Source organism: Sinohyriopsis cumingii, chromosome 17, assembly GCF_028554795.1.
Source record: "Sinohyriopsis cumingii isolate HCF-2022 chromosome 17, ASM2855479v2, whole genome shotgun sequence".
NCBI classification, from domain to species: Eukaryota; Metazoa; Mollusca; class Bivalvia; order Unionida; family Unionidae; genus Sinohyriopsis; species Sinohyriopsis cumingii.
Window position 1 is genome coordinate 9,943,719 of NC_142977.1, and position 21,736 is coordinate 9,965,454.

The 21,736-nt window shown below is 35.1% G+C and overlaps 1 protein-coding gene across 1 annotated transcript in view; it reads left to right on the top strand.

The window, feature by feature from the left end:
• Nucleotides 1-1,053: 1,053 nt before the first annotated feature.
• Nucleotides 1,054-21,736, top strand: part of LOC149777729 (CCN family member 1-like) — a 51,228-nt gene continuing 30,545 nt past the window's right edge. Inside the window, exon 1 of the mRNA XM_089938776.1 lies at nucleotides 1,054-2,858. Coding sequence (XP_089794902.1) covers nucleotides 2,769-2,858 — 90 coding nt within the window. The 5' untranslated portion in view covers nucleotides 1,054-2,768. The remainder of the gene's footprint in view (nucleotides 2,859-21,736) is intronic.

Below are 21,736 nucleotides of genomic sequence, written 5' to 3' on the forward strand. Positions count from 1 at the left end.
CAAGGTAACGATTTGATATAAGTTTCGTCTTATCAACATTCATCTCCATTATCATCATTATAATAATAATCATCATCATCGTCACCAGCAGCAGTAGTGACTCTTAATCATAGTATTCCCTATTCTGCTATTAAAGAAGCCAAATTTAAATACGCTGCTTCGGTGCATACCGGTTTCTTTTCTTTCTCTGTGTGTGTGTGTGTGTGATTTGTATTTTTAACGTAGCTTTAACAATTTTTCAGTCATATCACTAAGATGTCTGCAGTGTGGCAGTTTATAGTGATGTCTAGCACTGGGGCATCATGCCGCAGACATGTAGCATCGTGACCCACCCAGGCACATTATCCTGACACCAGGCCGACCAGTCCTAACACTAACCTCATAATGCTGAGCGCCAAGCGAGGCAGCTGCTAGTACCATTTTTATAAGTCTTTGATAAGACTCGGCTAGGTTTCGAACCGCTACCTCCCGCATCCGAGGCGGACGCTCTAACTACTAGGCCACCGGAGTGGTCTTTCTTTCTAGATACCATATTTCACTGTCCGAAACCACTCGAATGGTTTACGTATTATTTTCCTTCACCCTCTCGTCTTTACTTACCAGATCACTGTAATCTAGAAGAAATTAATTAAACTTTCTCAATTACTGTTAATTCCATGTTAAACCTAAAATACATATTGTATATAAGTATATAAAAGTAGAGAAAACTCTTTAAGAAGAAAGTGGAACAAATCTACTTTGCTTTAATTTGACCGAGGTGTTCTCGGCTGTGTCAGAATTGAAACTTTTCTCTCTGATTTTAATTTATTTTGAAAGAAAAGGTTCTGACGTTTAGCGGGTACAGTGAAAATTCATTCTCCGCGAAGATACTTGCTCTACAGTATACTTTGAATCTAGTTTAATTGGAGCGGTTAATTGACTAAAAACATTCTATTTTATCTCTTCCGTGTGAATTTTTCTTGTAGCACAGGTTTTTTTTTTTTTTTATGTGGCAATTCGCCCGCTAAGGTGATAGAGTGTATAGGCATGCTTTTATTGGTAGTTATTAGCCGTTAAATTCTGTCGGCATTTGCAATCGATTTTATTTGATAGGACGCGATAATTGATTTAGTATAGGCCCACGGTATAATTAAGCGAGATGTCAGATGCCTCGTGCGCCTAAAACGTTATGAAGGGTCTTTAAATACGAAGTACAACATTTCATAAGGACAGAGAAAATGCCGAGCCATTGACAGACGACGTGAGAAGAAAGACGCATTGGAAAGTTTATATTTGAATCGGTACTTACTCAGGACCCGTTATTCTTTGTGTAGCGGTTCTATTGTTGGCTTGCTTTTCCCAAAGGAGGTGTCAAATCCACTTTAATGAGGAACAAAGGGCTGTATCCATTGATATGGATATTTTAAAAGATTATTGGACCTTTAGAGAACGATACACAGCAGAGCCGTAAATATTAAGAAATGTGAGATATTTGTTTCTAATAAGAAAATGTATCCCTTTCAATTCGAGAATGTCACGGACTGAAATATAAAGGCTGAATTTTAAACTTTCGAACGTGACTTACAATATGAACACGTGTTTTCCACCCTATTTTTCTCTGAGATGTGTGGCGTTTATAACACCTGTAAAGAACGTGACCTGGCCGTTAAAAGTAAATTTGCATGTCCAGGTGTTTGCTTCTAATTGATTGGCTATTACCAGTCTTACGCTTGTAGCATTTGCTGTCATTTCACGTTTGAGGAATAAATGACATTTTCCGCTTTCTCTGCAATATGTAATCAGGAATTAGTTCTGAAACGGAAAAAGAAATTTAATTGTGGAACCGCAATTCATTTAGATGTATACAGGAGAAAACCTAACTTCAAGATATTCCTTTTACTATCTAGGATTTAGCGTGTGAATTTGTGAATATAAATTACACAGAACAGACATAGTCAACACTCCTTGTCTTATTGTATCGTCTTTGCACACGTTCTTTATCATTGATTTTTTTCTTTCTTTATTCCATAATGGACACGATAAGGTGATGTTTCAGTTCCCAGTTCGATCATCAGCATCAAAGTAAACGGAAAAGAAATTTGGTTTCGTGGGGATTACAGTGCTTTTGCGTTTTGTATTTCCGATTCTAGTTTTCGGGGAAGTAAGAAAGGAGCAAATAGACTTTTGAACTCAGAGTCAGAATATCGATGCTAAATTCTTTTATGATCGTTTGTACTGAAAGTCATTGGACGTATTGTTATCTATTGTTCTGAGAGAATTTACGGAAGTTGATTTCCTTTCATGTACAGAAGTTTGAAAAGAAGGATTAAAACGTAGTCCCGAAATCTTGCAGACTATTTTTAGAAAAATATTATATCCTCTACCAAGAGAAACCCGTAGAATTTCACAAAAATTGAGATTTCCAAAGGAAAAGATTAAAGGAAGTCCCAGAGGGATTTTAAATTATTCCATGCTCTTAATTTCGGCGTGTCCATAGCTGCATCTCCATACTGGATTTTTACAGCAGGATCCGTTCTACAGCTTCAACAGTATCAACGCATTAATTAAAGAGGGACTTAGAGTTAATTTGGTACATTGCTCACATCAGGCACTTAATTTCCGAGCGACAGAAGAAGAAAAAAAGACTTCATCGAGCTGTTTTAACTGTCATTACGAAAAATCGATGCTAGATTACATTCCTTAAAACCACTGTTTTAGAATTAAAGCTTTTCACCTTGCACTAAACAGTTTTCTTGTTCCGTATCCGCTTGCAGAAAGTGACCGTTTTCATGGAAATCATCTCCAAGGATATGTTACTAGTGACTTTATGCCTGGTCATTGCTGGTGCTTTCCTAAAGTCATCACTAACAACTGCGCAGGTAAGTAATTATACGTATTTTTACAATCAATTGTTTATATCACGATTTTTATTAAAAATAGACATTTCAATTGGAATACATAAGTAAAGTATACTTCATGGGTTGTGTGGACATAACCTGCAAACAACACAGTTAATTTTGTTTTAAGGGTTGAAATGCCATTCAGATATGCTGCCAAGATATCTCACGTACACTCGATTTCTTTAAAGATGTGAATAAATACAGGAGCATATTCCTCGTGAAAGATTGTCTTTTTAGAATTTATTTGTTTTCAGGGGTTGGACCTTTCTGAATATTCATCCGATGGTAAAATGGAGGGGCAGTCTTTGCTCTCGCCGCACTTCTCCTAGCTACAGGAGGGACCCCATTCACAACTTTGCAACATGTGCATTCTATTAGATTTATTAAATACTAAACTCATTAATTATTCTACGGGCTGCCTTACACATGGCAAACGCGTGTTTAAAGTGAGTTATACCTAAATAATACCAGGTACGAGACTTCTTAGTCATGCACCATAAAAACTCCTCCGAAGTCATCAGTATTTTATTATCTACTTGAAATATGTTGATTTAAATCTATTTAGTTTTGTATTCAGGATTTTCACGATAAAGACCTACTTTGATATCTTCAATATGAAAAGTACCGAATCACCTGTGTACCCTATTTGTCTTTTTACTTCTCTATAAATTATAAATGCGAAAATAGAATATATTTGAATAATCTGTTTTCATCCGTATGCAAGAGGGAACATAATTTAGCTATAAAATTAGCATTCGAACTATATCTTGTTTATTATGCTATTGCGTCTATCTTATTCAGCACAGTTTTATATGGTATCTACAGTGCTGTTGCCTCGGTGTCTATCTTATTTATCACATTTTATATGGAATCTACAGTGCTGTTGCCGCGGTGTCTATCTTATTCAACACATTTTTATATGGTATCTACAGTGCTGTTGCCTCGATGTCTATCTAGTTTAACACATGTTATATGGTATGTACAGTGTTGTTGCCTCGGTGTCTATCTTATTCAGCACATTTTTATATGGTATCTACATTGCTGTTACCTCGGTGTCTATCTAATTTAGCACATTTTTATATGGTTTGTACAGTGTTGTTGCCTCGGCGTCTATCTTATTTAGCATACGTTTATATGGTATGTACAGTGTTGTTGCCTCGGTGTCTATCTGGCTTTAGTACACGTTTGTGTGGTATGTACCGTGTTGTTGCCTCGGTGTCTATCTTATTTAGCATAGGTTTATATGGTATGTGTAGTGCGGTTGCCTCGGTGTCAGTCTTATTTAGTACACGTTTTTATGGTATGTATAGTGCTGTTGCCTCGATGTTTATATTATTTAGCATAAATGTTATGTGGGTATATACGATGTTGTTGCATTGGGGACTATCTTGTGTAGAATATGTTTATATGGGATATACAGTGCTATTGCCTCAGTGTCTTAATTGTTTAACAGTTTATATTGTATACATAATTCTCTCTGTCTCTCTCTCTGTCTCTCTCTCTGTCTCTCTCTGTCTCTCTCTCTCTGTCTCTCTCTGTCTCTCTCTCTCTCTCTCTGTCTCTCTCTGTCTCTGTCTCTGTCTCTCTGTCTCTGTCTCTCTCTCTGTCTCTCTCTGTCTCTCTCTCTGTCTCTCTCTCTCTCTCTCTCTGTCTCTCTCTCTCTGTCTCTCTCTCTCTCTGTCTCTGTCTCTCTGTCTCTCTCTGTCTCTGTCTCTCTCTCTCTGTCTCTCTCTCTGTCTCTGTCTCTCTCTCTGTCTCTCTCTGTCTCTCTCTCTCTCTCTGTCTCTCTCTCTCTCTCTCTCTCTCCTTTAATGTATATTAAACAATTTATTATCCATAATCATCTGCAGAAAGAAGATTGTGTGTGAATCGCGCTTAACTTATCAGACACTTTGATACGGTTATTGTCTTCAATGAAGTTCCATAAACATCACTCTGTGTCTCACGCACGCACATAAGGTTTTATGATTACAAATGCTTATTTCTTATGTTTGAAATTGTTTTATTTAATTATTGAATGGGTTAATTAAATACACTGCATTACAAATGTAACTTAAAATGGAAACATTAAAAAGTTAAAAAGGAATTTCTCTCACCGAAAACACCCATCTAAACGCATCATTAGATCCGTCGATTCATCCTAATACATAAGCATATGTGCAGAAATACATGCATACGCATTTATAGGTTCCTGTATTTGTATGGGAAAATATGAATGAAATTTTTTTTTTTTACTAGACGACCATGTGATTGCAGCATTAGTAAAAAAATCAGAGATCTTATTTTCAAATGCAGTAAGATATTCACAATATACTTACCTCAGGCGTAATACTAAATGAATACACTACAAGAAACAAAGTAAATTAATTTATACTCTATTTCAAAATAAATATACCAACATAGATTAATCAGTATACACTATTAATGCGCACATAGCACCGTCCTGTGACTTTGAACTTCGTCTTGCGCTTGACATTTATTTTAAAAAGAATTTTTGGTTTGGTCTTCTAACAATTGAAAGTTAGAATCATAATTTTAGTGAATTCACAAATTAGTTCTTAATACACTATTTTAGATACACTTTTTGTGCAGTCTGAGGTCGTGTAATATGGAAACATATTAAACAATTCTGACAATATAAAGTTAACGGAGAAAGAAATTGAGTATACATACATGCATACGTACATACATACATACATACAGACATACTTTCGTGTCTAGGCTCTTAGTGGGTTCGAGTCTGGGATTCGGCCAATGTGGGTATGTGAGAAAGCTTGCCAGTAGCTTCACGTTGGTCGGTGGTTGGTGGTTCTTACCGGGGTTTTCCCGGGTTCTTCCTCCACCATTAATACTGGCCGCCATGCAAAGCCTATCATGTGCTGAAAAATGGCGTTAAACCCCACAACAACAACCACAACAACAACAGAAAGTAACAAGAGAAAAATGAAGACAAAAAGCCTTGTAAAATTTAACAAATAATTTATTTCTCTAGAAAAACAAGACAAAAATGAGAAAAAAGCTTAAGGTTTTACGAGTCAAATCCAAAATAATCCAAGAATTAAAAAATTCTAAGTCATATTATTAAAAAATCCTAAATGGATCTGAGTTGGAGTCCCCATGAAATCCAAAATGGAAGACGATTACGTCAGTTGTAACCTGTGAAGTGTTACAGTGTCAACAGTCACTTGTAGAATCACAGAAAATATTATTCTATTTTTTTTAATCCTGTATAACTTTTGATGAATGTCCTTGGCCAAGAATTAATTTAGAGCATTAGTATTTCCAGGGAACAGAATCACTTTTCATAAAAAGAATTTGAAGAAAAAAGAATAATTAGCCCAAAACTGGACACAACATAAACCAATCTGACTCCTCAAGTGTTAAGGCACTAATGACAATTCCTTCTCAGAACATTAATAATAAGTCGTAACTACAATGCAAACAGATTCCCGGATGGAGATCAAGAGTTCATCCTTCTGGGTAAACCAAAAGTTTGTAACAATAAACACAGGCTATTTGTCACGTACTCAAAGTATGGCCTCGATGCCACTTTATGAATCTTACTCTGAGAAATAATATTTTTAACAAATTAAATAATTGTTTACCAGTCCCCTTACTGGTTTTGAATCAAGGTCAGGAACTAGGTCAGCATTAGATACAATGTTTCTATAACGTTGTTTACGTCAAAAATATAAAAAATAGTCAGAACTGAACTCTATACTAAACAATATCGAATCCAGTAAACGAAGTTACCTTACAATAGCATGTAATGCAACCAAAAAAATTAAAACTAACAAACAAACAATTAAATTGAATCAAATATAAATTAAATCAAATCTACATAACACTTCCCCGATAAAGGAAAAAGAAAGATTTATATAATAAAGCTTTCTTTTTTAGCATAGATTAATTTTATATGAGGTTTAAAATAATAACTTAAGAAGAACTCTTATGAATCATAGACAGTATACATGAAATCATAAATGTCTATACACGGGAAAGTGCATCTGCTATTAAATTAACTTTTCCCTTAATGTGCCTGATGTCAATATAATATTCCTGTAACAACACGAATATAATATTGACATCAGGCACATTAAGGGAAAGGGATATTTATTCTTTATCTTGCCGATGAAAGTAAGGGGTTGTGATCACTAAACACAATAATCGAAGAAGGTGCTGAACTAATGTAAACTTCAAAACGTTGTAAGGCCAATATCAAAGCAAACATTCCTTCTCGATTGTTGAATAATTCCTTTGGTGCTTATTTAAGTTCTTAGAAAAATAGCACACTGAATGATCAACACCATTTTTATGTTCTTGAATCAATAATGTTCCAACCCCAACATCAGTTGCATCAACAGACAGCTTAAATGATTATCTGAACTTTGGAGCTGTAAGAACTGGTGCTCTCTTAAGTATGTCTTTTAACTTATCAAAACCTCACGACATTTGTCAGTCCAATGAAACGGTTTTCTTGCTCAATACATTTGTCATTGGTTCACCAACTATCGAAAACTTGGAACAAAATTTCCGATAGTATCCAGCCATACCCAATAATTGTATCAGTTGCTCATTATTAATAGGCACATGGACTTCAGAGATAGCCTTGGAATAAGTCTGTCTTATTTCTGATGCTTATTGTTCAATAACGTGTCCTTTCTTCTGACAATAAGTACACGTATGAAGAGGTAAGGATTTTTGATCAAGCTTATCAGAAGCTTGATTTCTTAAAGTTGTGCCAGATTGAGATGTCTTAGGGCTTGTATTAGGCAGAAATACTTTTCTACCAGAGGACTGCCGAGTGGAAGCCATTTTTTTTTACAAGAGAAGCATTATGAGCTGAAGAATACTCATCAGCAGTACGAGACGCATTTTCCAAAGTTTCGATCTAATGCACATCCAGATGAGTTTTAATGTCACTAGGGACACAGTTTTTGAAATCTTAAAGTAATAAAAGTTGCCTGAGATTTTCATATTCTTGATCAACTTTCTTGGCTAAGTATCACCTATCAAATAATTTCTCTTTTTCTCTAGCAAAACACGAGTTTGTCCAGCTTCTTTTTTATAGTTCCTGATTTTTTGCGGATGAGCCTCAGGGACTAACTCATAACCCTATAAAATGCATTCTTTATCCAGATCATAGCCTGTACTGACAGGGATGCATATATATCTCGGGCTTTGTCAAAAAGTGCTCACTGTAATAATTGAGTCCAATGCTCCCTTGGCCATTTCAACTTTTCATCAACTTTTACAAAACAAGGAAAATATTTGTCTACTTTTTTTTCTAAAAGAGGGCACTAACCTAAAATTTTCAGTAACTTCAAAACTTGAATTTGTATGCGAAGTGGGAACGTGCATTGTGCTTGCCAGTTCTATTTCTTTTATCTAAATTGATATTCACTCTTTTCCTTCTATCGTTGCATTGGCATTTGCATTGGCATCTCCATCTGTTTCTCTTCTTTCTGTAACTTCATTTGTTCTTTTGTAACTGCATTTGTTCTTTTCGTTACCTCATTTTGTCTTTCTCAGTCTGTCTGTCTGTCTCTCTCTCTTTCTTCCTTATCTAATTGCATTTGCATTTGTATTTTCTGTAATAACATTTGTTCCTTCTCTTTTTCCAATAGCATTTGTTCTTTCGCTTTCTCCAGTTACAACTGCATTTGTTTTTCTTCTTTATCTTTCGGAAGTTTCAGCTTTCTTAACTCTACTTCCATCTTGTATTTTAATTTGAATTCCTTTACTTTTATGCCAGAGTCTTATCAGATTTACTGATTGAAACCAAAACACCTTTATCCAAAACATTCTTTTCCACCAAATACTGAACCAAAAGACTTTTTATTTATTGTTTCGTTAAAGAATCTTTTGCCTCAGACAGATCATATTTTCTAGCAAGTTGAATCAATTCATCTTTTTTCAAACGATCCAACTACTCTTGGGTTGTATTTGAAAGAAGGATCTCCATTTTTGTAAAAGAACAAGCGTGTTGATTTCACTAAAGATTTTTAAGATATGAAATAATACTTGGGTTTTTAAAAATGTGAAAAACTACGGAAACTTAAATTTCAAACAACAAAGTTTTCTGAAACATTTTAGCCAAACTTCATATATCCTAAGGACGATCACCACAATTTTTTTGTTACGTGTTTAGGCTCTTACAGAAAGTAACAAGAAAAAAGTGGAGACAACAAGCTTTGTAAATTTAACAAAAACTGTATTTCCCTAGAAAAAACAAGGTAGAAATGAGATAAAGATCTCAAGGTTTTACGAATCAAATCAAAAATTAATTAAAGGATTAAAAAATAGAAGTCCTGTTTTTTAAAAGTCCTAAATGAATCTGAGTTCGAGTCCCCATGAAATCCAAAATAAAAGACGATGACGTCAGTTGTAACCTGTGAAGAGCTGCATTGTCACCAGTCTCGTGTTGAATCACAGAAAATATTATTCCAGTCTTTTGAATCCTGTATAAATTTGGATAAATGTCCTTGGACAAGAATTAATTTAGAGCACTAGTATTTCCAGAGAACAGAATGATTTTTCTTAAAAATAATTTGAAGAAAAGAAAATAACTAGCTCAAAATTGACACAATATAAAACAACTTGACTTCTCAAGTGTTAAGGCATTAATGGGAATTCCTTCTCAAAACAATAATAATAAGTCTAACTACAACGCAAAACAGATTCCCGGATGGAGGTCAAGAGTTCATCCTTCTGGGAAAAGCCAAACGTTTATTGTCACTTGCTCAAAGTACATACATACATACATACATACATACATACATACATACATACATACATACATAACTTTTTAATCCACTCAACACAAAGGTGTATGTGCTGCTCACTAGGGTTTAAACGTTCACGTTGGCTACTTTCCTAAGCATGTTCTGATATAAAATTCGTCTCTTTCCCTCTTGAAAATATGTACAGATAAAATACAGTGAAACTCATCAGCCAGTTTCTCACAATGAGGGCACATACACACATAGAATCACATCCACACATCTATGGCACTGAACGTCTACATACATACACACATAGACTCACATCCAGACATCCATGGCACTGATCGTCTATGTACATACACACATAGACTCACATCCATACTTCTATGGCATTGAATGTCTGCCAACATACACACAAAAACACACATCCAGACAGCCATTGCACTGAACGTCTACATGCATACACACATAGACTCACATCCACACATCCATGGCATTCAACGTCTGCATACATACACATATAGACTCACATCCACACATACTGGCATTGAACGTCTACATATATGAACACATGGACTACATCCACACATCCAAGACTTAGAATGTTTGCATACAGACACACATACATTCACATCCACATATCCATGGCACTGAACGTCTACATACATACACACATAGACTCACATCTTCACATCCATGGCATTGAACGTCTGCATACAGACACACATAGACTCACATCAACACATCCATGGCATTGAACGTCTGCATACAGACACACATAGACTCACATCCACACATCAATGGCATTCAACGTCTGCATGCATACACACATTGATTCATATCCACTCATCCATGGCATTCAACGTCTGCATACATACACACATTGGCTCACAACCACTCATCCATGGCATGGAGGACACATACATACACACATAGACTGACTGCCACTCGTCCATGGCATAGAACGTTTACATGCATGCGCATGTCATTGCAGTCTCTATGGTTACAATATGTATACAAGCACTTTTGTTTAACATTCGATTCAAGTTTACACCAATGATGTTCCCACGCACGAAGCTCGGTATATCTTTATATTAGGTTCTACTCTAGAAGTTGTGTATATCCTTACAGCAGGTTCCACTCTAGAAGTTGGGTATATCTTTACAGCAGTTTCCACTCATGAAGTTGGGTATATCTTTACAGCAGGTTCCACTCTAGAGGTTGGGTATATCTTTACAGCAGGTTCCACTCATGACGTTGGTTATATCTTTACAACAGGTTCCACTCTAGAAGTTGGGTATACCTTTACTGCAGGTTCAACTCATGAAGTTAGGTATATCTTTACAGCAGGTTCCACTTATGAAGTTGGATGTATCTTTACAGCAGGTTCCACTCATGATGTTGGGTATATCTTTACAGCAGGTTCTACTCATGAAGTTGGGCATATCTTTACAGCAGGTTCCACTCATGAAGCTGGATATATCTTTACAGCAGGTTCTTCTGATGAAGTTGGGTATATCTTCATAGCGGGTTCCTCTCTAGACGTTGGGTATATCTTTATAGCAGGTTTCACTCTAGAAGTTGGGTATATCTTTACAGCAGGTTCCACTCATGAAATTGGGTATATCTATTATAGGAGTTTGAGTTGTCAAGATGGTTTGTATATGAACTAATAGCTGGTATTTTTTATAAAATACTGTGGCAAACAAGTTTGTTTTAGGTCTTTGATATAAAACCACCTAAATATGTTATATTGTACGCAGATCAATAATTAATCCCTTCTAGGGCAATATTTTAAATACTGTGCCGTCCAGTGTATAATACCTTTTAACCCATCGGTTTGAATATATAAATAAAGATTTATTTATTTTTTTCGATTTTAACGAATTTATGAATTTGAAGAAAACTTTCATTTTGCGTTATCTATATACACTGTAACCTTATTTCCGATATTCTCAAATTGAAGCTCTTACTTCTTAAAATTTTATATAATGAGGTTTTCTTTTTCATAAATATCAGTTTTTCTATAGTAACGTATAATTGTTCCGTCCATCCATCCATCTGCCCACCCATCCCTCCATTTTTCCATGAAATGTGTTCAATTAAATTCCTTCTTTCTTCTAATGTATGAAACTACAGCTGATGCCTGACCAGTTCCATTGGTCAATAGATGCTTGCAGCTACTTTTTATAACGTGTTTAGGCAGAAGAAAGTCCAAAAGAATTAACTTGCCTGATACATCATACGTTACATTCAAATGACTGAGTTCGGCTTGAGAGTAATTATCAAACGTTACATTCAAATGACTGAGTTCGGCTTGAGAGTAATTATCAAACGTTACATTCAAATGAGTGAGTTCGGCTTAAGAGTAATTGTCAACACTGAATAACGCAGATATCCATGATGTGGATCTATCTGACCGTTAATTCTCACAAATCTTAATTAGTAATCAATATTCTGTTTAGTATGAAATACATATAATGCATTTATTTTATAGTGTAACGTGTACCTACATGCACATCGAAATCGTTCGACGTTCTAAATTAAGTTTTTTAATTTTTATTTTGCGATGTGACATGTATTCTTGCTTTTCCAGCATTGTATTGGATAAAATAAATATTTTTATTTTAAAAAAAAAACAACACGATATGACCGAAAATCTAGCCTATAATCTTAATGCTGGGATCTAACGACTCGTACTGGACCCATATATGTATACTTATGGTAAATGTATGGTTTATTCCTTAAATTTCACAGTGGGTGTTCTTATTATCAGTAGTATAGAGGGTCATACTGGGGTTATGGAAACTTTGTGGTCTACTATGGGCTCTACGAAAATTTAACATAATGGAAATTTTGGGTTATGGGAATCTAAAGATTTTAACTTGTATGAGACGGTATGGGGCAGTATGGAAGTTGAAGTATTAACGGTTTATGCCTGCCCCCAAACTTTATGGAAAATTAACATTTTATTTAACACCATGATTCTCATTGGGAATTTAAGGTCATGGGATAGTCTAAGGGTTGTGAAACTTAAATAAAAGAAAGGGGCCAGTAAAAGCTAAAGAGAGAGAAACATTCAGCCGGCCTAACCAACACCTATTGTGGCTGACCAAAACCTATTGTGGCTGACCAAAACCTATTTGGCATCTATATATAAACAAATTCCGATTATATTACTTATAGAGCAATATAAATATTGACATTATTCCACAAACGCAACTGCAACATTGTATAAACTTTGTACAAAATTTACAAGTACTAAATTAGGTTAAAGGTCTCATGTACTTTTAAACAGCAAACATGAAACAGAATGGAGAAACAGACAAACACACGCCTAACCGTAGATAGCTCTCATACCCTTAACATTCAACACCCACCTTAACAATCCAAAACACATTCTGACAAACCAATGGGTGCAGGAAAGGAGTCATTAATACACATAATTACAATCTATCACCCTCCCTTACCAACAAAACCAATGAAGGAAGCTAGAGGATATGTAATGATCACTAACAAATGTTCTTCAAAACAAACCACCGCACATAAAAATTTATGCAGGAAATGGGAGCTATGTTTTAGTAATAAACACACCTATTTGTAATGCAACACCCACGCACTTGCAAAGAACCGGAAGAGAGCAAAGCGTATGTTATAACAGAATAGAATCACTAACACACGCTCTTCAAAGCCAACACACACGCACACACACACACACACACACACACACACACCGATAAGAAGGGAAGTGATCTTCAAAAATACAAACGCATACAATTGCACATTTACGATTTAATTGCAAGCAAAGAACGACATAAACGCAAAAAAATATAGACAAATGAAAATGAAAACAAAACACGGATGTAGGCAACAAATAATTAGTATTCTGTTTCTAGAATACGGATTGACCCTGAAAAGAACAACTGGTTTAGTCTTGAGATGGGCTGTTTTTTTATGTTGACACGTCCTGAGACGGGTTGTTTTTAATGTTGACACGTCCTGAGAAGGGCTGTTTTTAATGTTGATACGTCCTGAGAAAGGCTGATTTTAATGTTGACACGTCCTGAGTAGAGCTGATTTTAATTTTGACACGTCCTGAGAAGGGTTCCATAGCCAGAACACATAACCAAGCACTATTTTGGATTTAAGTCCTGTGTCGCCTTCTTGCATGCAAATCTCGTTAGTTTGCACGCGATTCCGTGCTATTTAATTAAAGGAAATAACTGCCCATCGATGCGGCTCCCATATATTGGCGGTGCGGTGAAAAGTATATCTTATTAGTCTCACTGTTCGAAATCTCAACTTTAGGCATTAATATGTCTGGCTGATACCGTTCTTACCGCATCTGTTCTTCTTGCTCTTTTCCTTCATTCATTAATTCATTAGCATCCCATCGACCTGTCCAAAGGTCACTGAATCCCGATTCACCCATTATTTTTTCTCTTGAATCAAGAATTGTATGTTGCTCAGTACGTTCAAAATTTCCCAAACGGATTATCACCAGTTCCAAGAGCTGAGTAAGATTCATTTAATATTTTTGATTGGTCGAAAATGACTGGTCATAAACGTCACTTTATTTAGCTCTTCATTGCATTGAAACTAGTTTTGAAGACTTGAAACTGTAGCGCGTCATTTTTTCGGTGAAGCCAATTGGTGTGCTGATTTCTAAATTGCATGTTTTGCATCGATCCGTCAGAATGCGGCAGACAGACACGCACGAAGGAAAGGACTGAGGCATTTAGAGGTATTAATGGAAATACACAATTCCCTTTAGACATTTCCAAAACGACTCCTTTTAGGCCACCCAAGTCTCTTATAAAAATTATATTATTCATGAATTGTCAAATAACAAAATCAAAGTAAACCAAGGTGTATTTATATTAAACAAATGCGAGAGGTTACTTCTTCTTCCATATGAAGAGGAAAAGAATGGCAAAGTTTGAAAATGAAATGAGAATCTAACCTTCAAATATAAATGTATACTTATTGATTTCTACATGATCTACAGCACAATATTCTGCCAAAGATTTCTACATGATTTGTACACGATCTACAGCACAATATTCTGCCAAAGACGTGACTAGTAGAAACGCTGATTTCTACATGATTTCTACGTGATTTGTACACGATCTACAGCACAATATTCTGCCACAGATGTGACTAGTAGAAACGCTGATTTCTACATGATTTCTACATGATTTGTACACGATCTACAGCACAATATTCTGCCAAAGATGTGACTAGTAGAAACGCTGATTTCTACATGATTTCTACATGATTTGTACACGATCTACAGCACAATATTCTGCCAAAGATGTGACTAGTAGAAACGCTGATTTCTACATGATTTCTACACGATCTACAGCACAATATTCTGCCAAAGATTTGAAATGAAAGATGCAAGTGCTGGAAATTTATGGCATTATTTATTGTTAAAGAATGACTCTTCAAAACGTTCGTTCCTGCAAACGGTCCAAGGCAATTAAGGCTTTGTCTTCATATATCATGCAAAGAATTCTTTAAAGGTTAACGTTTCGCTAAAGCCTTGTACAAATATAATAAATTTATTTATTTATTTATTTATTTATTTATTTATTTATTTATTTATTTATTTATTATTTATTTATTTATTTATTTATTTATTTATTTACTTATTTGCATGTACGCTTTTCAATTTTTTTTATTCTGCATAAATCAGGGAGCTATGTACAGTACACTGATAAAATCTATCAACTAATTCTAAATGTAGAAAAATGGACTAACAGAGAAAACATTTCATTAAACACACAAGCTAGGGAAGATGGCATATATACATTGCTTTTTAATTTGCAAAATCTTAGTAACAAGTTATCGCACAAACACCTAACACCTCAACACCCCCACCAACACCACCCAAAACGCCCATGATAACAATAATATCGAGTGTGTAATATTCACTAGAAAAACAAACCTTATTGTGATTTGGTGTATTCGAGTTTGTAGTGGATGAATCAGCGCTTGATTTAGGCTTACCTTTGACGATAGTTAGATCCAAAACAATGTTGAGAAACAAAATATATTATACATTTAATCATATATACAACTATAATGTTAGATACAGTTCAGTAGTATATTCTTTTCTCTTGTGCTTTTCCGGGACTTTAGGGGAATGCAACAACAAGATTGTTACAATATGGCAAATTTGTTTATAAAAACCCACAAAAAACAGAACCAGTCCACAATTTCTAAATTCGGCGTTACATTACATATATTTTTCATGGAATGACCAGCAACAGTTATTTCTTTTTCTTCCAACAACGGCAAAGAATGTTGTCATTGTGCATCGTACATTAAATGTCGCTGTTTCGTATATTAATGGATGAATGGATGAAAGAATTAATGAATTAAAAACCTTAGGAATTGCGTGAGTTCATCCTTACCCTACGCACATATACACACTTAACAACAAATACTTGTTTTTATAAATCAACAAGTTGCGTTGAATACTGTAACTGTTTAATGAACGTGCCTATATAGTTAGAGAATTTAATGGAATAAAATGATATACTATGACAGACAGACGTCATGAAACGAGATAATCGAGCAGAAATACATTATCACCATTATCACCATTATCACCACTATCACCATTATCACCATTATCACCACTATCACCATTATCACCTCTATCACCACTATCACCATTATCACCACTATCACCATTATCACCATTATCACCACTATCACCATTATCACCTGGACCGAAAGAGCTAGGATCATCACAGAAAGTGATAGTGCAGCACATGAGGATTACAAAGTGATAGTGTAGCGCGTGAGGATTACAAAGTGATAGTGTAGCGCGTGAGGACTGGTGGTGAGGCACGTGAAGATTATTTTCATTTCAATCCAGCGAATATGCTGACTGAGAGAATTTACAAACGACCATGTGCACCCTCTTAGTCAGAGTCCGGCATTACTGCAGATAATTTATGTTTTTAAGAACAGTCAAAGAAATTATATTTTGAGCATTAACTTTAGTCCTTAAAAGGTTAAAGTTATGTCACCATATGAACAGAAAATTGAATTATACGCAAGACCTTTTCTTGCAGTATATGTGAATATTTACGTTTACACTATTTAAGCTTGATACGTAAACAAAACGTTTTTGAAGAGCTTATAGAAATATTTTTCTTTGATATGATTTTTTTGGACAATTTGGAGATGCATGTAAGTTCTTTGGGGTACGTTTTTCCTTACTTTCTCGCCAACAATGTTGCAAATGTACAAGTTTATAATCAAAATTATTAAAGTACTTAAAATGGGGACCTATTCAGGCAGATACAAGAGTTGTTGCGAGAGAGAGGGAGACCTGTGAAGTGGGGTTTAAAGCAACGATCCTTTTCATGGCCACCGAGTATTCATGAAACATAATACCATTTATTATTTCCAGCTCTTATATTTTCGGCGCATCGTTTATTTGTATTTGGTGTGTCAATAACTATGTCTTTTGTATTCAAAAACATGGAGTAAATGCCGTTACCATCAGTGTTAATGTGTGAATGTGATTGCATGTGTGTTTGTATTGTATGCCAATAAATGTATGCACTCCCATTTCTTTCCTATATGTTTGTAAATGTATTGTGATTCGTCTAAGGACTTAAACTACGAAGGCAAAAAAGGTTAAAAGCCAACAAACATTCTATATTCCAAATTATAAATATATTTCCCAAAAATATAAAATCAAACAAAGTGAAAGAATTGAAAATAACATAAAGTATGGTATGAATTCCTAAAATTTTCCTAAGAGTACTACTAATTTGACAGTATTCTGGAAACGAGCCGTAAATATTCATAATGAAGGTTCTAATTTGCCCATGTTCTATCACCACAGAACATAATTGTTTTAATATCCAAAATTATTCTCTTCAAGGCAATCAAGTGAAAGTTAAATCACAAAGTTCTACAATGTTTAATCCGAGTCCTTGAATAACATCACAATAATCCAGCAAGGGGTGTGTGTGTGTGTGTGTGTGTGTGTGTGTGTGATTTGGAATTTTAACGTAGCTTTAACAATTTTTTAGTCATATAGCTATGATGTTTGCAGTGTGGCAGGCTACCGTGATGTCTAGCACTAGTGCATCATGCCGCAGACATGTAGCATGATGCTCCACCCAGTCACATTATCCTGACAGCAGGCCAACCAGTCCTAACACTAACATCTTAATGCTAAACGCCAAGCGAGGCAGCTGTTAGTACCATTTTTGTAAGTCTTTGGTATGACTCGGCCGGAGATCGAACCCACGACCTCCCGCATCCGAGGCGGACGCTCTATTCACTAGGCCACCGGAGTGGTAATCCAGCAAGGTACAGTCTGTTTAGAATAAATGGCTTTCCACTCTGCAATCTGCTAGTGTTCTTTACTTATTCCATAATTTTTCTCATTCTTTTTGTTTGTAAGAGTGGGTGTTTAATTGTAATTATTTGTGTGAGTGATCATCACATAGCTGTCGTTTCCTTCATCCGTTTTGTTTGTAAAGCTATGTATTGGGTGGTAATGGTGGGTGTTTGATTGTAATTATGTATTAGTCACCAACAAATAACTCCTCTTTCCTTCATCCGTTTTTAATGTTGAGTGGGTGTTCAAATTTAAGAGTGGATGTTGGATTGTGAATGTAAGTGTTGGGTTGTAAAGATTATTAACTGTCTTTAATTGGGTGTGTCATTTTCCGTTTCTCCATCCTATTTTTAAAACTTTTTTAATATTTGCCTAACAGTATTTGAATATGTGTTTGATCGGACATTATAGGTGTTGGTCATTTGGCATAGGTTTTGGTTGTCGCAAAAGGTTTCTGTGAGTCAGAATATGTACTTATCAGTCATAATAGTTATCGGTCAGTCAGAGTATCTTGAATAGATTTTGGTTAGTCACAACAGGTATTGATAAGTTAGGGCTAGTCCTTTTTTGTTCGTCGGTGCGTCTGATTCACACTGTTCAAGTTTCATAAACCTCACTGTGTACCGTCTTGCTGAATCACCATGGATGCCATAGTGTCATCTCTAATGTTAATTACCAAAGGGTGCTAGAACCCGAAAATGATAAGTTACCGTAGTGTCCAATACCTATGATAATCAGTGTTAAATGTATGTATGGTTAAATGGTGACCTAAACTTTCGTGATGTTAAATTAAAAGCGACCCCATAGTAGTCTGCTGATATGCAATTTTAAAATGACCAAACTAAATCTCATTTGAAGGAGAAACAAAGAAAGTTATTTAGTCCGTCACAGATGGAAGTGGTAGATTTTATTCAGCACTTCGCCACGAAACTAATTTCAACATAGTTTATATTTCTCAAATAATGGACGCATTAGTATCTACCAGCAATTTACTCAAAAGAGAGCACTCAAATTCTATTTGTCTTGTGGGTGTTTTCTTAGAAAGAGATTTATGGTCGCTACCATAGAATCGTCAGTAACATCTTATGGATTAGTAGCAGATGGTAGTTTTCAAGTAGTTCTAGAGTAACCTGCTGTTTCTAAAATCTGAATACCAATAACACTAAAAGGGACGGATATATACGTCATAAATGATGGTAAACATATGTAGGAATGATTCCTTTTGATGTCGACACTTCGGGATGATAATTTGATTTCGATTTTTTTTCATTGCGTTTGGTCCTAAAATAAAATGCAGTAATAAAGAAAAAACAGTACTCACTATAGACGAATCTACGTAAGCGTTTAAATAACGTGGATTTGGACGACACTCAGACAAAACTAATTAAGAAATTCCATCTAAATTTTGGCTCGATCAATCATGGTTTGGCCATCAGGATGTGCAGGGATGAGTTTGTGACTATTTTCCCATAGGGATGAAAAGGAACGTTTACTGCAACAAATCCCTCCATAAAACATGATTTTAAAGAATACAAGATGTTATCTCCGCAGTTTAATTCCATGTTATAAAAGCCTAACATCTAAATGGATTGTGTGTTATCACACAATACGGCACAGTTTACGTTTCTTATCGACATTACCGAAGAAGGTAACTATAAAAATGAAATGAAACCGTCGGTCACTACTTGAACGTTCTCGTTATCACGAGAATAACATCGTGTGTGAGAGGTTTAAAGATATGTGGAATTTGTGTATGCAGGAAGGACGCTTTGCTGCGTGTGATTACGGAGGCACATATGGTATGTTAAGCAGATTTGAATAACATGAATTCTATGAGGCGCCGTAGGGGAAAATAAAGCAGATCCAGTAAGAAAGTTGCAGTTGAAATTTGGATGTCATGTGATGAGAAATCCAAGGTCACGTGTTGGATTAAATTGCGTATCCTCAAAGCTCCATTTTCTAGATCGAGATTTTAGATTTTATATGTTGACTTATACAGTTGTGGTTTAAAGTTCTATTTCCTATGTTGACGTTTTACAGTGTATATTTTGAATTCTACAGCGGTGGTTGAAATTTCAATATCATACGTCAAGAATCCCTAATTCACACGTTGTATGTAACTGTTTGTGACGAAAAGTTCCATTTCATAAGGCGAGTATTTAGATTTCATTTGGTGAATTTCACAGCAACGAGAAGCAGCCTTCTTGTTTAAAAATAACGCGGTCCATTCACGAGAGCGACTTCTGGCGAAGAAATTCATAGTAATACTCCACCTGTGAATGGTAACTTTCAAACTGTAAATGTATGAAACGTAATGGCGCTTCATAATTGAATACACGAATGTTGTATCTTAATACTCGATATTATTTTGAATTGTTAAAATGGACACTGTGTAATGTTATTTTTAACACCAACACATCTTTTCACCAAATAAATAGCAATTCTGACAAGCATAATAAAATGTCTAACCACTGCTGTGTAATTCAACAGATACAATCTAAAAACTCAACATACGAAATGGAATTTTCAGCACAATCAATGTGATTCAGCATGTTAAATTGAAGCTCTCGACATATGACTTTAAAATTTCAACAACCGCCGAGTAATTCAGAAGATACAATCTAAAAACTCGACATTAGACATCGAATTTTCAACCAGCGTTGTGTAATTCAACAGATGAAATCTAAATAATCAACATATGAAATGCAATTGTCAACATACGTAAATTAGGAATTCTCCACGCATGGCATTGAAATTTCAACCACCGCCATGGTGTAATAATAACGACACAATCTAAAACCTCGTGTAATAACAACGACACAATCTAAAACCTCGTGTAATAACAACGACACAATCTAAAACCTCGTGTAATAACAACGACACAATCTAAAACCTCGTGTAATAACAACGACACAATCTAAAACCTCGTTATAGAAGATATAACTTTCAACCACTACTTTCTAATTCAACAGACACAATCTAAAATCTCGACCTAGAAAATGGAACTTTAAGGACGATCATTTTTGATACAACACGTGAAATTGGAAATCTGGACATATGACATTAAAATTTCAACGGCAAAGTTCTGATTTGACTAGCTTTTATCCGCTACGGCGCCTCATAGAATTCCTTGACTATTGCAACTGGTAGGATTATTCATATATCCGATATATATATATATATATATATATATATATATATATATATATATATATATATATATATATATATATATATATATTGGGTCGGATTGTTCATATATCCGATATATATATTGGGTCGGATTTTTCATATATCCGATATATATATTGGGTCGGATTGTTCATATATCCGATATATATTTTGGGTCGGATTGTTCATATATTCGATGTATACTTTGGGTCTCAGGAGTTCAAACGTTGCTATTGTCTGTCTCTATTCATGCGTTAAACTCTCAATAAGGGGCAGTTAAATTAAGCTGGAGGTGATGTGGGATTGGGGAATATGTATGTATGTATGTATGTATGTATGTATGTATAGGTGTATGTATGTATGTATGTATGTATGTATGTATGTATGCATGTATGTATGGAGGTGATGTGGGATTGGGGAATATGTATGTATGTATGTATGTATGTATGTATGTATGTATGTGTGTGTGTATGTGTGTATGTATGTATGTATGTATGTGTGTGTGTATGTATGTATGTATGTATGTATGTATGTAAGGATGGGTGTATGTATGTATGTATGGGTGTATGTATGTGTGTATATATGTA